The sequence below is a fragment of the Equus przewalskii genome, chromosome 16 (assembly GCF_037783145.1).
Source record: "Equus przewalskii isolate Varuska chromosome 16, EquPr2, whole genome shotgun sequence".
NCBI classification, from domain to species: Eukaryota; Metazoa; Chordata; class Mammalia; order Perissodactyla; family Equidae; genus Equus; species Equus przewalskii.
Genome location: NC_091846.1, coordinates 1,987,762 through 2,001,147, shown reverse-complemented (window position 1 = coordinate 2,001,147; position 13,386 = coordinate 1,987,762). Strand labels below are relative to the sequence as shown.

The window sequence follows — 13,386 nt, the reverse complement described above, 5'->3', positions numbered from 1 at the left end:
CACTCTCATCTTTACTCCACTGTTTATAAATTACTCAGTCTTTTTTTCCTGGCTACATTAAAGATACTGTCTTTATCACTGGTTTTAAGCAGTTTGACGATGGAGTTCCTTGGTCTGGTTTTCTTTATGTTATCCTCTCTGAAGTTCATTAGGTGTCTTGGATTTGTGAATTTATGGTTTTCATCATATTTGAATATTTTCATCATATGTCTTCAATTGTTTTTTCTGCCTGCTCCCACTCTTCCTGTGCACTCCTGCCACTGGCTTTTCAGGTGCTCTTAAATAAACACTTGCTAAATTGCTTGATTGTGACGTACAGGTCATTGCTATCATGTCCCTCCCTCCCCACCCCCTTCTTTTTTCTCTTTGCTTCATTTTGGATAATTTCTATTGCTATGTCTATAAGTTGGCTGATCTTTTCTTCTGTAATGTCTTCTCTACTGTTAAGCTCATTCAGTGAAATTTCATTTCAGATATTAGATTTTTCAGTTCTAGAAGTTCAATTTGGTTCTTTTTTTATATCTTACTTTCTCTTCATTCTATCCACTTCTTTCCTGTTGAGTCACAAACATCTTTATAATCACTATTTTGAAGTCCTTGTTTCAGGTCTTCATAGTCATTTCTAATTCTTTTCTGTTGACTGTTTTTTCTTAGTTGTGGATTGCATTTTTCTGCTACTTTTCATGCTAGTAATTTTTGATTGGATGGTGGACATTTTGAATTCTGCGTGTTTAAATTTTATTGTCTCCCTTTAAAGAATGTTGAGTTTTGTTTTGGCTCAGTTAAGTTACTTGTGTTTCAGCCTGGTCCTTTTTAAGGCTGTTTTAAGCTTTGTTAAGTTGGCGTTTTCTCTAAGGCATGTTTAGCCTTCAACAAAGGTGGGAGCCTGCTGGGGTCTCTGCTGAACTTGGGTGTCCAGTAAGATCTCTCTGCTCTGGCTGGTCAAATTTGAACGCCTTCCGTGCCCTGGGCACCAGCTCTGTGAACTGTTCACGGCACACTTCCCAGTTGTTCTTTTCCCACATTCACGTGTGTAGCTTAGTATTCATTGGAAGACTCCAGTAAAACCCTGTGCAGAATTCTGTAGCCTTTTCTTCGCATCTCCTTCTTCCTCAGCTCTGTCGGATAGATTCAGGCCACCTCACCTCAGAACCCCCGTCTGTCGCCTCGCTTCAGTGAGGCCCCCTGCTCTGCTGCTTTCCCCTCCTGATGCTCAGGTCCTGGCGGAAAGCTGGGACTCACTGGGTTGGTTTCTCTTCTTTCAGAGACCACAGTTCTGCGCTGCTTGTTTTGCAAACACTTGTGTATGCTGTTCGCTTTGCTGGCTGTTTACAACAGGAGGCAAAACTTACCAGTTAATCCATCTTGTCTAGAGGTCAAAGTCTCTCTTGAAGACAATTTTGATGTTTCTAAAATGTGAAAGTAAGGTGTATCTTTACTTTTCTTAGACTGGAAACTTCTTGAGGGCAGAGATTTTTTTCTCTTTTGTTCCCTACTATATCCCTAGCCCTTAAAATAGTACCCAGAACATCGTAGACATTCAGTAAATATTTGTTTAATGAATGTTGTTGAATGAATAAACATGTGGAACTTAGGTCTTGAATTTCAGTTTGAGCCTTTGTGAGGTCTTAAATGATTGTGATGAGTAGGTGAGTTACCCTAATATTTGAATATCTATGTTTGAAGTATTATAATCTTAGTAGCCATGGAAGATATTGTTATTTTTTTTTTTTTTCCTTTCTGTAGTAATTGCCAGTTTTATTCCTCTGGCTGAGACATCCAGAGGCAATTTGAGGTTTATATTTTTTAATAGTTCTTTCATCAAGAGTTTAGGTGCCCCCATTGCCCTTATAAGCTGGTTACAAATTATTTGATTGACTCTTACTTATTAAAAAAATTTTAATTTTTTGTGTGTGTGACACGTGTTCATTAAAAAATACATATAAGCAAAAAGAAAAACACACCACACGGAAATAAGCACAGTTAAGTTTTTGATATATGTATGTATGTATGCATGTATGTATGTATGTACACACGTGCACACACACACACACAATTTGGGATTTTATCCTACATATGTGAGCTGATACTAAATATGCTGCTTTGTAACCTGTTATGTTTTACTTTACAATATGGAATGAACATATTTTCATGCATATATGTGAAACTTCCCAATTGAAAAACAGACCTAGAGAATGGTTTAAAATACAAAATCCAGTGAGGTGCTGGTAACAAAGAAACTACCTAAAACAAAATTCCACCAGACGATTAAAAGTAAAATGAAGGTCAAAGATACATCAGAAAATGCTAACAGAAAGAAAGCAGGGGCCAGATTTTAATATCAGACAAAAAAAGAATTCAAGGCCTAAAGCACACAGGATAAGGACGGCTGCGTGAATGTCTTTGCTTCCAAAGCATCATCACAAATTTGTTTCTTACTCTTCTTAACTCTTCTATAAGCCTTTCCAACTCATCTACTCCTCTAATCATTTCTTCAGGGTCCAAATGCCTAACGGGAGTGTCCTCTTTAAGTCCCTGGCCAGGTTGAATCAGCCGCCCTCTAAGGTTTCCTTCTGCCTCCTGGCTTACACCTTCTTCGGAAGGTTGAGGATTTCCTTCTGCCTCCTGTGGTACATCTTCCGAAGGGCGGTCTTCCTCAGCCTTTGGCATGTTCTGTGGTTTTCCTTCATTTTCTTCACAAGACTTTTGCATGTTGATTCTTTTTCTATTATTTCCTTTTTGAATAAATTAATCCTGCAGGGATCCAGGGCATTTTCCTCCCTCTTCCCTCAGTCGATTTCTGTCACGCCCAAAAGACCAAGAGTCCTGAAAGGATACGGGGCACTTTTCTCCTTCTCCAGCAATAAGGAGCTCAAGATATGGTTTTTAAGTGTATGTAAATTATAAAAGAAAAAGGCTTATTTTTTTAGTGGAGGCTGATTAACATTCTAAATTAGAAATGTTAAGAATTATTCTCTGAAATGACAAGTTATGATAATTTATACCATGCCTCCAAAAAATAAGTGTTAAATCTGATCACTTTGGTTTACGTAATATGATTTCAATCATTACTGATATTTTCTGTTATGCAGTTTGGGTGATGGTTGCAGTTTCCCAACTCGCCTGGTGGGGATGGATCCAGAGCAAGCTTCTGTTTCAAACCAAAACGAATATGCCAGAAGGTGTGTGTGCTTCTTGTCATTGTTTTTCAGTATTCATTACAAAGCAAACTGTATGTATGTGTTACTTACAATATCTTCTAGATAAATAGAATAGTAATTTCATAAGCCTGCATAGATAAGGAAACAGAAATTTTGTTAAAATTTTTTTTAACTGAGGGTTAATGTGTGTATATACTTGATATGCTTTGGATAAACATATTTTTTATCATCCCAAATCCACCAAACTAGACCACTTTTGAGAGTCAGAAAGAGAATGCTTGCTTAATGGTTAACCGGGGTAATCACGTGTAACTGGAAATGTCTGGGTGAACCAGGAAGCATGGGCCCTAAATATGCTGCATCTTCCTAGAAACCAGGACGTTTCTTCAAGATTTGATAATATTAGTTTATGTCAGTTGTGTTTTTCAAAGAAATTAGTTATTGTACTATTCAACATTTTATTTTGATGAACATTTTAACTGCAGTGTGAAAATAATATTAATGAGGATTTAAAAATACAAGTATAAAATTTTTTCTCATTCATTCATCTTAGAAGATATTTTTTCAGTATTTGCGTGGCAAGCAAACTGATTCATAAATTTAGAGAAATAGTTAATTTTTAATGAAATTTTAAAGAGAGAGATACTTGTGTCAAAGTGAAACAGTTGAAACGTATTTACTGCATAAGTAAATGTGGGGGAGGAGAAGTTATGAATTCCAAGCTAGCATGTTAATGTTGGAAGAACATCGGTCTGAGAACCTTGAACCTGAGGCCTTAAGACCTAGAGCTCTCGGTTCGTGTGGGTCTGAACAAGTCACTGAAGCTCTCTGAGCCTCCGCTTCCAGCTCTCTGAAACGAGGGCGGTCCTGCCTCCCAGGGCTGCTGCGAGGTCGAGGTGCTGTGCCTGAAGCACCTGGTGCCGTGTCTGCCCCGGAGCAGGACACAACAGATGGTAGTTCCCTTTTCCTCCTCCTCTCGTTCCTCGTTCCCTCCCTCCCTGGATCCCTTAGCTAGAAAAATAAGTCTACGCTAAATCACTAAATCATTTTTTCCCCTTAGATCTAAACTGCAGAGGTAAAAAGCAGAAAACTTGGGAAATGACAGGTAACTTTTTTGTCCTGCCACAGACATAGATCCTCACGTGTCCTTGTGTCCCTATGGCTCTCGATTAACACGTGTTAAAGACGCTTCAGACCGGCCGCAGCAGCTTTTCTCTTTTGTCTCTTTTCATCGGCAATAGTGAAGAACAGGGTCTTGGGTCTAGAGAGCCATTTAATGGGGGGTTGGGGGCATAGTTTTCTTTTGAAGATAGTTTTTTCAGAGTGCTGAGATCTCATGAGTTGCCCTCACATATTTAAGAGAAGGAATACTAATTTGCTGCTTATTAATTAAGTATCCTTGATTGAGCATTACTCTGTTTACTAAATTATTTGCTCCTCTTTTCAGTATTGGCTCAAATCAACCCTTTCCTGTCAAACCACTTAGTGAATCAAAAAACCGGTTATTGGACAGTGAGTCTCAGTGGCTAGAGAATGGATCTGAAGAAAGCACCGTCAGATCAGGTAACACTTGTCGTCTGGAAACATTGCTTCATCTGGCTAAAATGAAAATCACCAGATTTAATAAATATGGAAAAATCAAAATAATGTGATATTTTAAAATACTAAACTATGTGGAGCTTTTTAATAAAATCTCATATATGGGTGTTAGTGTTTATTGGTAGCTTTTCTGGAGAAGGGGTTTGAGTGAGGAAGTGAAATGGCTGCTGCTGTGTTTTGTTCTGTTCACAGTTGGGGGTTTTTTTGTTACGCAGACACATACTTCTTTACCTCAGCTGTAGAAATTCTTTTGGCATAATATTCTGAATAACACTTAAACAAGGTTATTCCTAGTTTTTGCTTATTTGAAAATAATTTTTTGAAGTGCATTGCACTCTTTGCTGCCTTATTATAAAAAGGGTGCACTGTATATATTTTAACCTTTTCTTGGTGACTCTTAACCATTTCATGAATTAGGGATGCATTATAGAACAGTTGATAAGACAGAAGGGGCCTGGGTTTCTCATATCGTCTGGCCGCTCACTAGCATTATAGCCTACAATACACCTGTGGTAGTTCTTAATATTAGTGACAACACTGTCCTTATCTTCTTGTAGTGTAGAAAAATGGTTTGGACATTCAGATCAAATAGTACTAAGTCTAGGAAGTACCCTAAGAACTTGAAAACCTGCTGTCAGAATTTCTGATTTTTTGGCTATCTCTTTGGCTTTTAGCAGCATTTAAGTTATTCTCTTAAGATTAGTATCATTAGACCCCTTGTATAAGATCAAGGGAAAATTCATTTTGTGGACTTCTTAATTATCGCTACTGAACAGCTTTAAAGCCAGTGGACATTTCACAAAGATAAGCCTAAAACCAGACTTTGAGCTCTTAGCAGGGCTGAACTTACTTCTGGGTTCTACAGGAAGACAAATAGTTGGCACGATAAGCCTATTTAGTGGTTACGTAAGAGTTGCTTTTACCGTAATCATCAATTTTACCAGGTAGCCAGAAACTTGATACTTCTTTTTTTGTCATATCATATATAATTATGTGCTTGCAGGGACAAATAACCATGTTACAGTGGCAATAGAAAATTGAGTACCACTTGTTCATAACTAACCAATTGAATAAGAGCAAGGTAAGACAGTATAAAGGAGAACAAATGCGGTTAACTTGCATATTTCATCATCTCAAAGCAATTTATGATTCAATTTTTTACTCTTTCAATTATATCAGCAAAATTAGGTAGTTGAGATTGGAAGATAACATCTGCCTATGTCCCATTTTTCTTACCAGTCCTAGCACAACCTTAGTAAATATTTATTGGTAGATTAATGAAAAAACTAATAAAAATTGTTTAGGATTGGTGTATGGACAACTAACCTTTTCAGTAAACAGTACCTTATTAATTAGTTTTGGGAAAAAAGGGGAAACTTTTGCCCACTATTGAAGAAATTTGATCCAAAGAGGAGTTACTAAAATTGAAGGCTGAAAAAAGACTTGAGGTTCATTGGTCTTATTTACTTTGTAAAAGATACAGGAAAAGAGCAAGTGCATTGATCAACCATTCTTTAATCTGGGTGCCCAGAGACAATAGCCAGAGGAATTAATTGAAATAGCAATAGAAGACATTGCAGACAGATAAGTATAGATAGTACTATAAGCAGTCAGGGTCCTGTCTAAGATGTCAGCTGAACGGCAAAGGATGTAGTGAACTCTCTCTCCTGATGCTTAAAAACAAAGAAGACAGCCATCTATATTTAAGTCAGGAGCTAAGCTCAGTGGCTCAGTAGCATCTTGCATAGCTGTTAGATATTTCAAAACCTACTTATAGTGTTATTGGTTACCTATTGCTATGTAAACCATTACCACAAACTTAGCAGCTTAGGGCAATACACATTTATTAGCTCAACTTCTCTGTGTCAGGAGTTCATTTTTCTCAAAGGGTTCTCATCGGGAGTTTCAATTAGGGGAGCATGTGTTTCCTTGCTTGGTGTTTGTTGTTAGCATTCAGTTCCCCACAAAGGACCTGGAGCCTGTGTCCAAAGTTATAGGCAGAGCCTAAGGCCTAGACAGCATCAGAACACAGGCACTCAGGCGGGGCTCATTGCAGAGCAGACTGGCCTCTGGAGACCAGCAGCAGGAGCCCTGTGTGGCCATCCTATGTCATGGTCACTGCCACCGAGAACTGTGGCTGTGGTGTTGCAGCTGGTCCTCAGACAGGGGTCCTCAGAAGTGGTTCTACATTTCTTTTTAATGTAGGCGGAAAAATGGCTAATGCTTATGATTGTTGAGAATCCTTAACTGACACGTTCCTGTAACTGTTGCTATGGGTACTTCCCTACATCCTGTAGCATCTTAGAAAGGTATGGATAAGACGCCTCCTCAGATTACGTCCAAGTGAACAGTAATGGAGAACTGTAAGGGTCTGCCTCTTTAAAATGCTCTCGATTGCTTCTGGGGAAGAAGTCAGTGATATCCCTTATATGCTGCTTATAGAAATCTTCACTATTATTACAGTATTAGTAGTATCAAAGTATTTCTTTCCTATCGTGTTATATTAGCAGCTTTATACTTTAGCCCTCAGAGCGATTTAGTAAATCTTATTTTTAGAATTAAAAATCAGGTTTTAACTAATAACTCATTGTTTCTGGTTTTATAGGTTTATAAAAACATATTATGGACTGATATTTTCAGTTTTATTTGCAAGAAAATGATCAATGGAATGAAATAATTGAAGTCTAATGGAAGATGTATTTCTTAACAAAGGAAGCCTTTGTGCAGATCCTGGACCCACAGAAGCACTGCTCTGGAGCGGGAAGCATGCCTTAATCTGAAGTTAGCCCGTTTGTGCAGCATTGACCTACAGCCACAAAAGGGACTTAATTTTACTTTGGAAGTAACACTATGAGATGCTATAATATGAGCTATCAAATGACATGGTAACATGGCATATGTATTTTTCTGATACCTGAGTTACATTATTAGAGCTGTTTCTTAGTATCCATATAAATGTTCACTCCAGAAACACAAGCTAAAAACTTGTCTTAAGTGAAATACATCCAGGGCAGCATGGTGGCTGAAAGTGAATAATAATATCCAAATTGCTGTTGCTTGTACTGTGTAAGGAAAAGAAAATAACTGGCTTTTTTTTAAATTGGGTGTTTCCTAATTTGTAATTACTGTTTTATACTTTTCAACATCTTTAATAAAGATTTTTTTATTGTTGGCTATAAAATAACACTCAGAAGGATTCAGATATCTAAATATAATCATTTAAAATAGGGAGCACATTTGTATAATCCGTTGAAGGCTTAGTTCTGAGCATCAATCCAACCATGTAGGGTAGAGTCTTGCCCAAGGCTGAAAGACAGCTTGGCAGTTTAAGAACTTTTTTGTTTCTGCTTTCAAATTACTTTTTTGTTGAACTTTCCTGGGTATTTATATGGGCAGGAAAGCACAAAGGTACACATGCTATAGAAGCATTGGACCCAGTAGGAACAGCTAGAAGTGGCTGGAAGAAAAGTGTAAAGAGGAGGATAGGCAGGCTTGTAAGCTGTTAAATATTTCAGTCCCAAGGTACTTAGAATGCAGCATGCTATTGAGCTGCCTTTCAAATTTCAATTTAGGTAATGACTAAAAATTACTTTGAAACTTTTTGTAGTAATCCTGTAACAGCTTAAACGGTGACTTAAAATGCAATTTGAACTAGGGTTAAACTGTTTAGCGTAATACTGCTCTCAGAAAAGCAATTCTAACCTGAGTAGTCATTTAAAGCTTCCAGTCTCTGAGCAGTGGATTCCACTCTTAAATGCAAAATGTTAAATCTGACTTCCTAACAACAACCCCTTTTTGCCTAGACACATAACCCCTTTTTCCTTGTGAAATCTAATCTCAATGACAGGAATTGTTGCATTAATTCTAAAGAAAAATACAGTATTCTTTAAGGAGAAACGATGTAGAAATGTTACTCCTTGTTTATACTGTTTAGTCAAATACACACACAGAAACCAAAACGATTGATTGCTTCCAGTAGTGGGTAGAGATAAATCTTAACCAGAATCTATAGGTACCAACAGTGATGGTTTACCTGTCTGTAAAGTGGGATTGGGCGAGGGGCGTTGGAAGCAGTTGGACTGGATAATCTCAAACATTCTTCGATTTCTAATTTTGCAAAATAACCTTACTTTTCATTCATCCAACAAATATTTTTAGAGTACCTTCTGTACACCAAACAGTATACTAGAGATAGCTCTATAATTTCCTAATGGAGTATAAATTTTACAGTCAACTATTCCAGGTTTACAGTTTATTTACCATTACAATTTATAGGATTTATCTAATTCCATTGGCTATACTAACGTCAGATTTTAAAAAGAAGTAACATTTTTTCCCTTTGAACCAAAGGAATGAGTTATCTTTGAAAATACAACTTAGAATACTGTAATATGAATTCTTATACCTTTATTTCAACTCTGTAATCTTAATAGTCTTGGTTCTAGAAAACTTTTAAGTATGAGAGTTAAGGGATATCAATTACCAACCAAAAACATCATTTCAGTTTGGCGGTTTGCATATTACAGGGAAATAGTACGTGTTTAAACTCACTTGACTACTTTCAGACGTGTTCACTGCTCCTTTCTGTGAGTCTGTCTCCATTTAGATCACAGGATTAGAATGCACCTGATTAGCAACTGAGGAAAGAGACTTTTCCCCTTAACCTATTCAGGCCCTTTTGTGGGGTTGTAATCTTTCTCAGTTCTTTTCATTTCTATTGTTTAGCATCATATTTAATAGCATAGTAAACACTTCTCCAGAAATTTTCAGTTAGAGCCTTTCACTTTAGTTCCCTTCGGTTTAATTTATGGCCAACATTTTGCCACGTTCTAAATAATACTTGGCTGAGTTTATTCCTGCGTATTAATGACCATTCCCCAAGGGCCTGCAGGTGGAATGGGGATCACGGAAAGGCTGCCTCTTTGGTGTTTAACTGGTATTGATTCATGCTAGCAACTCTGGGGAGAAACGGTCAAAATGAAGCCTTGTCAAAATTTATTAGTACCATCTTTGGTCCTTCAAACACTTGAACAGATATGATGATATTTAAGGAAAATAAAGTTGAATTTCAGGTATGACCATTGCCATTAAAAACAGATTGGGCAGGAGACTTGGTTTTACCTGGATCCAAACTACTTGAATATTCAAGGCATCTGACCAGTACCGCCAGGCCAACCACAGAGCAGCGCCAGTGTAGTCTTACCACCAGGAACGTGTTTACAAGGTTTAGTTTCATCTTTACATGTGGATGATTTTTAAAGTCTTTTTACATATTTAGTGGTTATGATCCAATGTGTCCTAAGTTAATATAAGATTAGTTTAAATCAAATACGCAATGTTTACTTGAATTTTATTTCTATTAGAAACAGATTTTGACTATGTTTACAGGATTGTGTGAATTAAAGTTTATCAGACGTGAGTTTCCATTCAGTAATCTTTAAAGCAAATGTCTATTAAGGGCTTCATGTTAGGATCTGCGTATTTGGGGCACTGAGTAGACAGTGACTTACAAATATGCTTCACTTACACTTTGTTCTAGGACTAGCACTGCTATCAATGGGGAGTATTTTTAACTAATCTGTTATTAAGAAATTAATCATATTTTTGCATTTCAGCCAAAATAAATACCATATCTAATAATCTGCAAGATATAGGTAATATATAAACCTGAAATCCATGTTTCATATGATCTGAACTGTATTTTCCAATTAAAAATGCAATATAGATTCAGAAAGGTCCATATTTTTCTAACGACTTCACTTTGTATTATTTTGTTGGGTTGCATAAAGAAGCAAGGAATTGTATTTGTATTAAAAGCTTAAGAAAGCTATCAGGCAAGTTTACTATATTTGTACATGATTGCAGATGAGTCTATGCCCATTTAAAAGAAAATATGGACACTATTTTAAAGTGATCTTTAATATGCTTTTATATAAACAAATTTGAAATAGAGTTTACTTTGGTTGTCTTTACTTATCAAGTGCCACCGGTCTTGTGTTTGTTTCTCATAAGTCTGACTCTGGACCATGACTTAATGTTAGCTCTTTGCTTTGTCTTTTGGATGGCCTAACCTACATTAACATGAAGGCTGGACACTTTTAAACTTTTTTTTCAAAAATCATAATAATTTACTTTATTAATAAACAAATAAAGTCCTGTATTTTAACAGTTTGTTGTTGTTGTTATAAAGTGGTATTTACCAAAGGAGAGAGGAACTTTTTTGGTCATCTTGAAAATCTGGTAAAAGAGTGTTGAGAGAAAGAGATTTGGCTAATAATCTGGGGTAACGACATCTAAGACAGGTATTATTGGGGTGCAACACCATTGTAGTTTACCTCGGCTAGAGGTATAGACTGCTTTATTCAGAAAGGTTTTAACTTAGCTTTTACTGAACATAATTTAATTTTCAATTCAGAAGTCACTTTAGGATTGTAAGTGCCTTCAAAACAGTGTAAAAGTTGTAAAATTGTGGTTGTCAAAATGCTGAATAATAGATTTTCCCTCTGTAGAATTCTTTTATGTTATTTGTGTTCCTATTCTCTTAAAAGGGACGAAGTTTTGATATTTGAGGCTACTGATTATGATCTGTGATTCCCAGTTTTCAGGTGAGGAAAATTTCAAAGTATTTGCAGGAACCAGTAGATGCCAGTAGAGATGAAGCAGCCTTCCTTTGGCTCGTTCAGAGTACTGTTTGGGGCAGGGAGGAGGATTAACTACTAAGTGGCCAAAAGGCCACTTTGACACCCAAAGAGTAGGACTAATGACATCACATGGCCAGAAAATAGCATCTCGTTTCTCATAAGCTAGCTTTTCAGAAGCACTGGAAAGGTGAGTGACGTTGGCTTCTTGTACCTGTTTTACTCACTCATGTGTCCCAGAATCTAGAGGGATGAGAACTAACATTTAGTTTCTACAGTGTAACAGGTTTGTGGGTGTTTTCACAATGTCGTGAAGTTAACTTTAACCCCTCCCTATCAGTGCCTTCCATCTGACAGAGAGGATTCAAGTGCTCTTTCTACTCCTTAATTCGTTGTGTGCTGCTCTTCAACCACGAAGGTCTCCTCCCGCCGTTCTCGCGTGAGCTGCTTTCCATCCAGGGCCTCCAGCTCCAGTAGCGTTCTTCCCTCGCTCTCCCCGCGGCCTCCAAACCGGCTGAACCCTCTGCGCTGCCTGGAGTGCTGCGGTTCTGCCCAGTACTGATTGCACTTAGCCGTGTGTTAGTTACACACGCTTTCAAGTCAACTCACTAGATTACAAATTCTTGAGGAGTTTTTTGTACTAGCTACCCACAGAATGAACAATGAAGTTCAGAAAAGAATCAGAGTCATGAATTTCGTGTCCATTAGATTTGTTGTTGGTTCTGTTGCCTAAGACCTCAGAAAAGTGGGCCCCAGAGGCTATAACCCCCCAGACTTGAAAGATATTAGTCAAACTTTCACACGTTTTAGTAGAGGTATAAATATATGGTGTAGTATCTGGAGAGCAATTGGACATCACCAAGTTTTCAAATGCCCGTGTTCTTTGAGCTTTCAGGTTCTACTTTCAGGAACTTTATAGATTTACTTATGAATGATGAGCGCTATATATAACGATATTCATTGCAGTACTGTTTGAAGCAACAAAAGACTAGAAACAACATAAATGTCCCACCCGCATTTACAGTTACGCGTGCAATAGAGTATCTGAAAGGATACACAATGAGCTGTTAATGAGCTGCCTCCAGAGAGGAAAATTAGGGTCAGTAATAAGTTACATTTCACTGTGTGCCCTTTCATACTTTTTTATTTTCATACCATGTACAGGCACATATTACTTTTAAAAAAGAAAAACAGTGCTTTAGACATTCTATAGGTCAGTGGGGGAAAGACAGATTATATGATATATGATGCTGGACCAGTGTGCTCGCCATTTGGGAAAAAATAGAGTTGCTTCTGTCATTCACATCTTACATCAAAACTAATTCTGATGGTTCGTGGACTTAAAAACTGAGAATAGAAAGGTGCTGCAAGAAAACGTAGGGAAAGGATTTTATAGTGAGAGAGGAAAGGTATTTCTAAGCAGTCATAATGCTGATCATCATGAAAACAGATTCGAGTACATGAAAACTTAAGAACAAAACCACTAATAGGAAAAAAAAAAGATGTAGAACAAGAAGAAATTCACAAAAGAAATGAGAATGATCAATAGCTGTGTAAAAAGATGTTTAGCTTCGTTAGTCAAAGAAGTAGAAGTGAAAACAGCAATAAGATTATTTTTGCCTGAGATAAGCAATAACCAGTGTTGCTGAGAATGTGGGCAAAGAAGCATTTTTGGTGGGAGTGTAAAATGGCTTAAATTTACTAAAAAGTAATTTGGCTGTATGTGTCAAAGTTTCACTGTGCATAACTTCTGTCCTGGCAACCCCACTCAGGAATTTCTATGGGGATAAGGATATAAGCTGTGAGAGAATAGAAAATATATATATTGGTCTCTGTCCCCAGTGCAGGCCTGGCAGAGAGCTTCTGAAACCCTTGTAAATTCCTAAGTGATAAGAGCACTAGGGGCATCTCTTGTTCTAATATTTGTCTTTGATCCTGTCCCTGACACAGGGCTCCTAAGCCCTTGTAAATTCCTTAAGTGAGAAGAG

At 37.3% G+C, this 13,386-nt stretch overlaps 2 protein-coding genes across 35 annotated transcripts in view; one reads left to right on the top strand and one right to left on the bottom strand.

The window, feature by feature from the left end:
* The window catches only part of ZDHHC20 (zinc finger DHHC-type palmitoyltransferase 20), a 67,199-nt gene extending 56,268 nt beyond the window's left edge, over positions 1–10,931 (top strand). For 22 of the 34 annotated variants that reach the window (XM_070578579.1, XM_070578559.1, XM_070578554.1 and 19 more), the window contains 3 exons: positions 3,093–3,182; positions 4,609–4,724; positions 7,366–10,931. In XM_070578579.1, the coding sequence (XP_070434680.1) occupies positions 3,093–3,182; positions 4,609–4,724; positions 7,366–7,373 (214 nt within the window). In that variant the 3' untranslated portion in view covers positions 7,374–10,931. Of the gene's footprint in view, positions 1–3,092; positions 3,183–4,221; positions 4,267–4,608; positions 4,727–7,365 lie in introns of those variants that run through there. The other 12 variants (XR_011527984.1, XR_011527985.1, XR_011527986.1 and 9 more) reach the window with 3 other exon arrangements.
* Positions 2,232–2,863, bottom strand: LOC103561837 (transcription elongation factor A protein-like 8). Its single transcript, XM_008536643.2, has one exon. It carries the CDS (start codon positions 2,710–2,712, stop codon positions 2,359–2,361), a length of 354 nt encoding a protein of 117 aa, XP_008534865.1. The 5' UTR covers positions 2,713–2,863; the 3' UTR covers positions 2,232–2,358.
* Positions 10,932–13,386: the final 2,455 nt, after the last annotated feature.

Excerpts from the sequence above, each read along its gene's own strand:
- LOC103561837 (XM_008536643.2), bottom strand. The coding sequence starts at position 2,712 with ATGCAAAAGTCTTGTGAAGAAAATGAAGGAAAACCACAGAACATGCCA.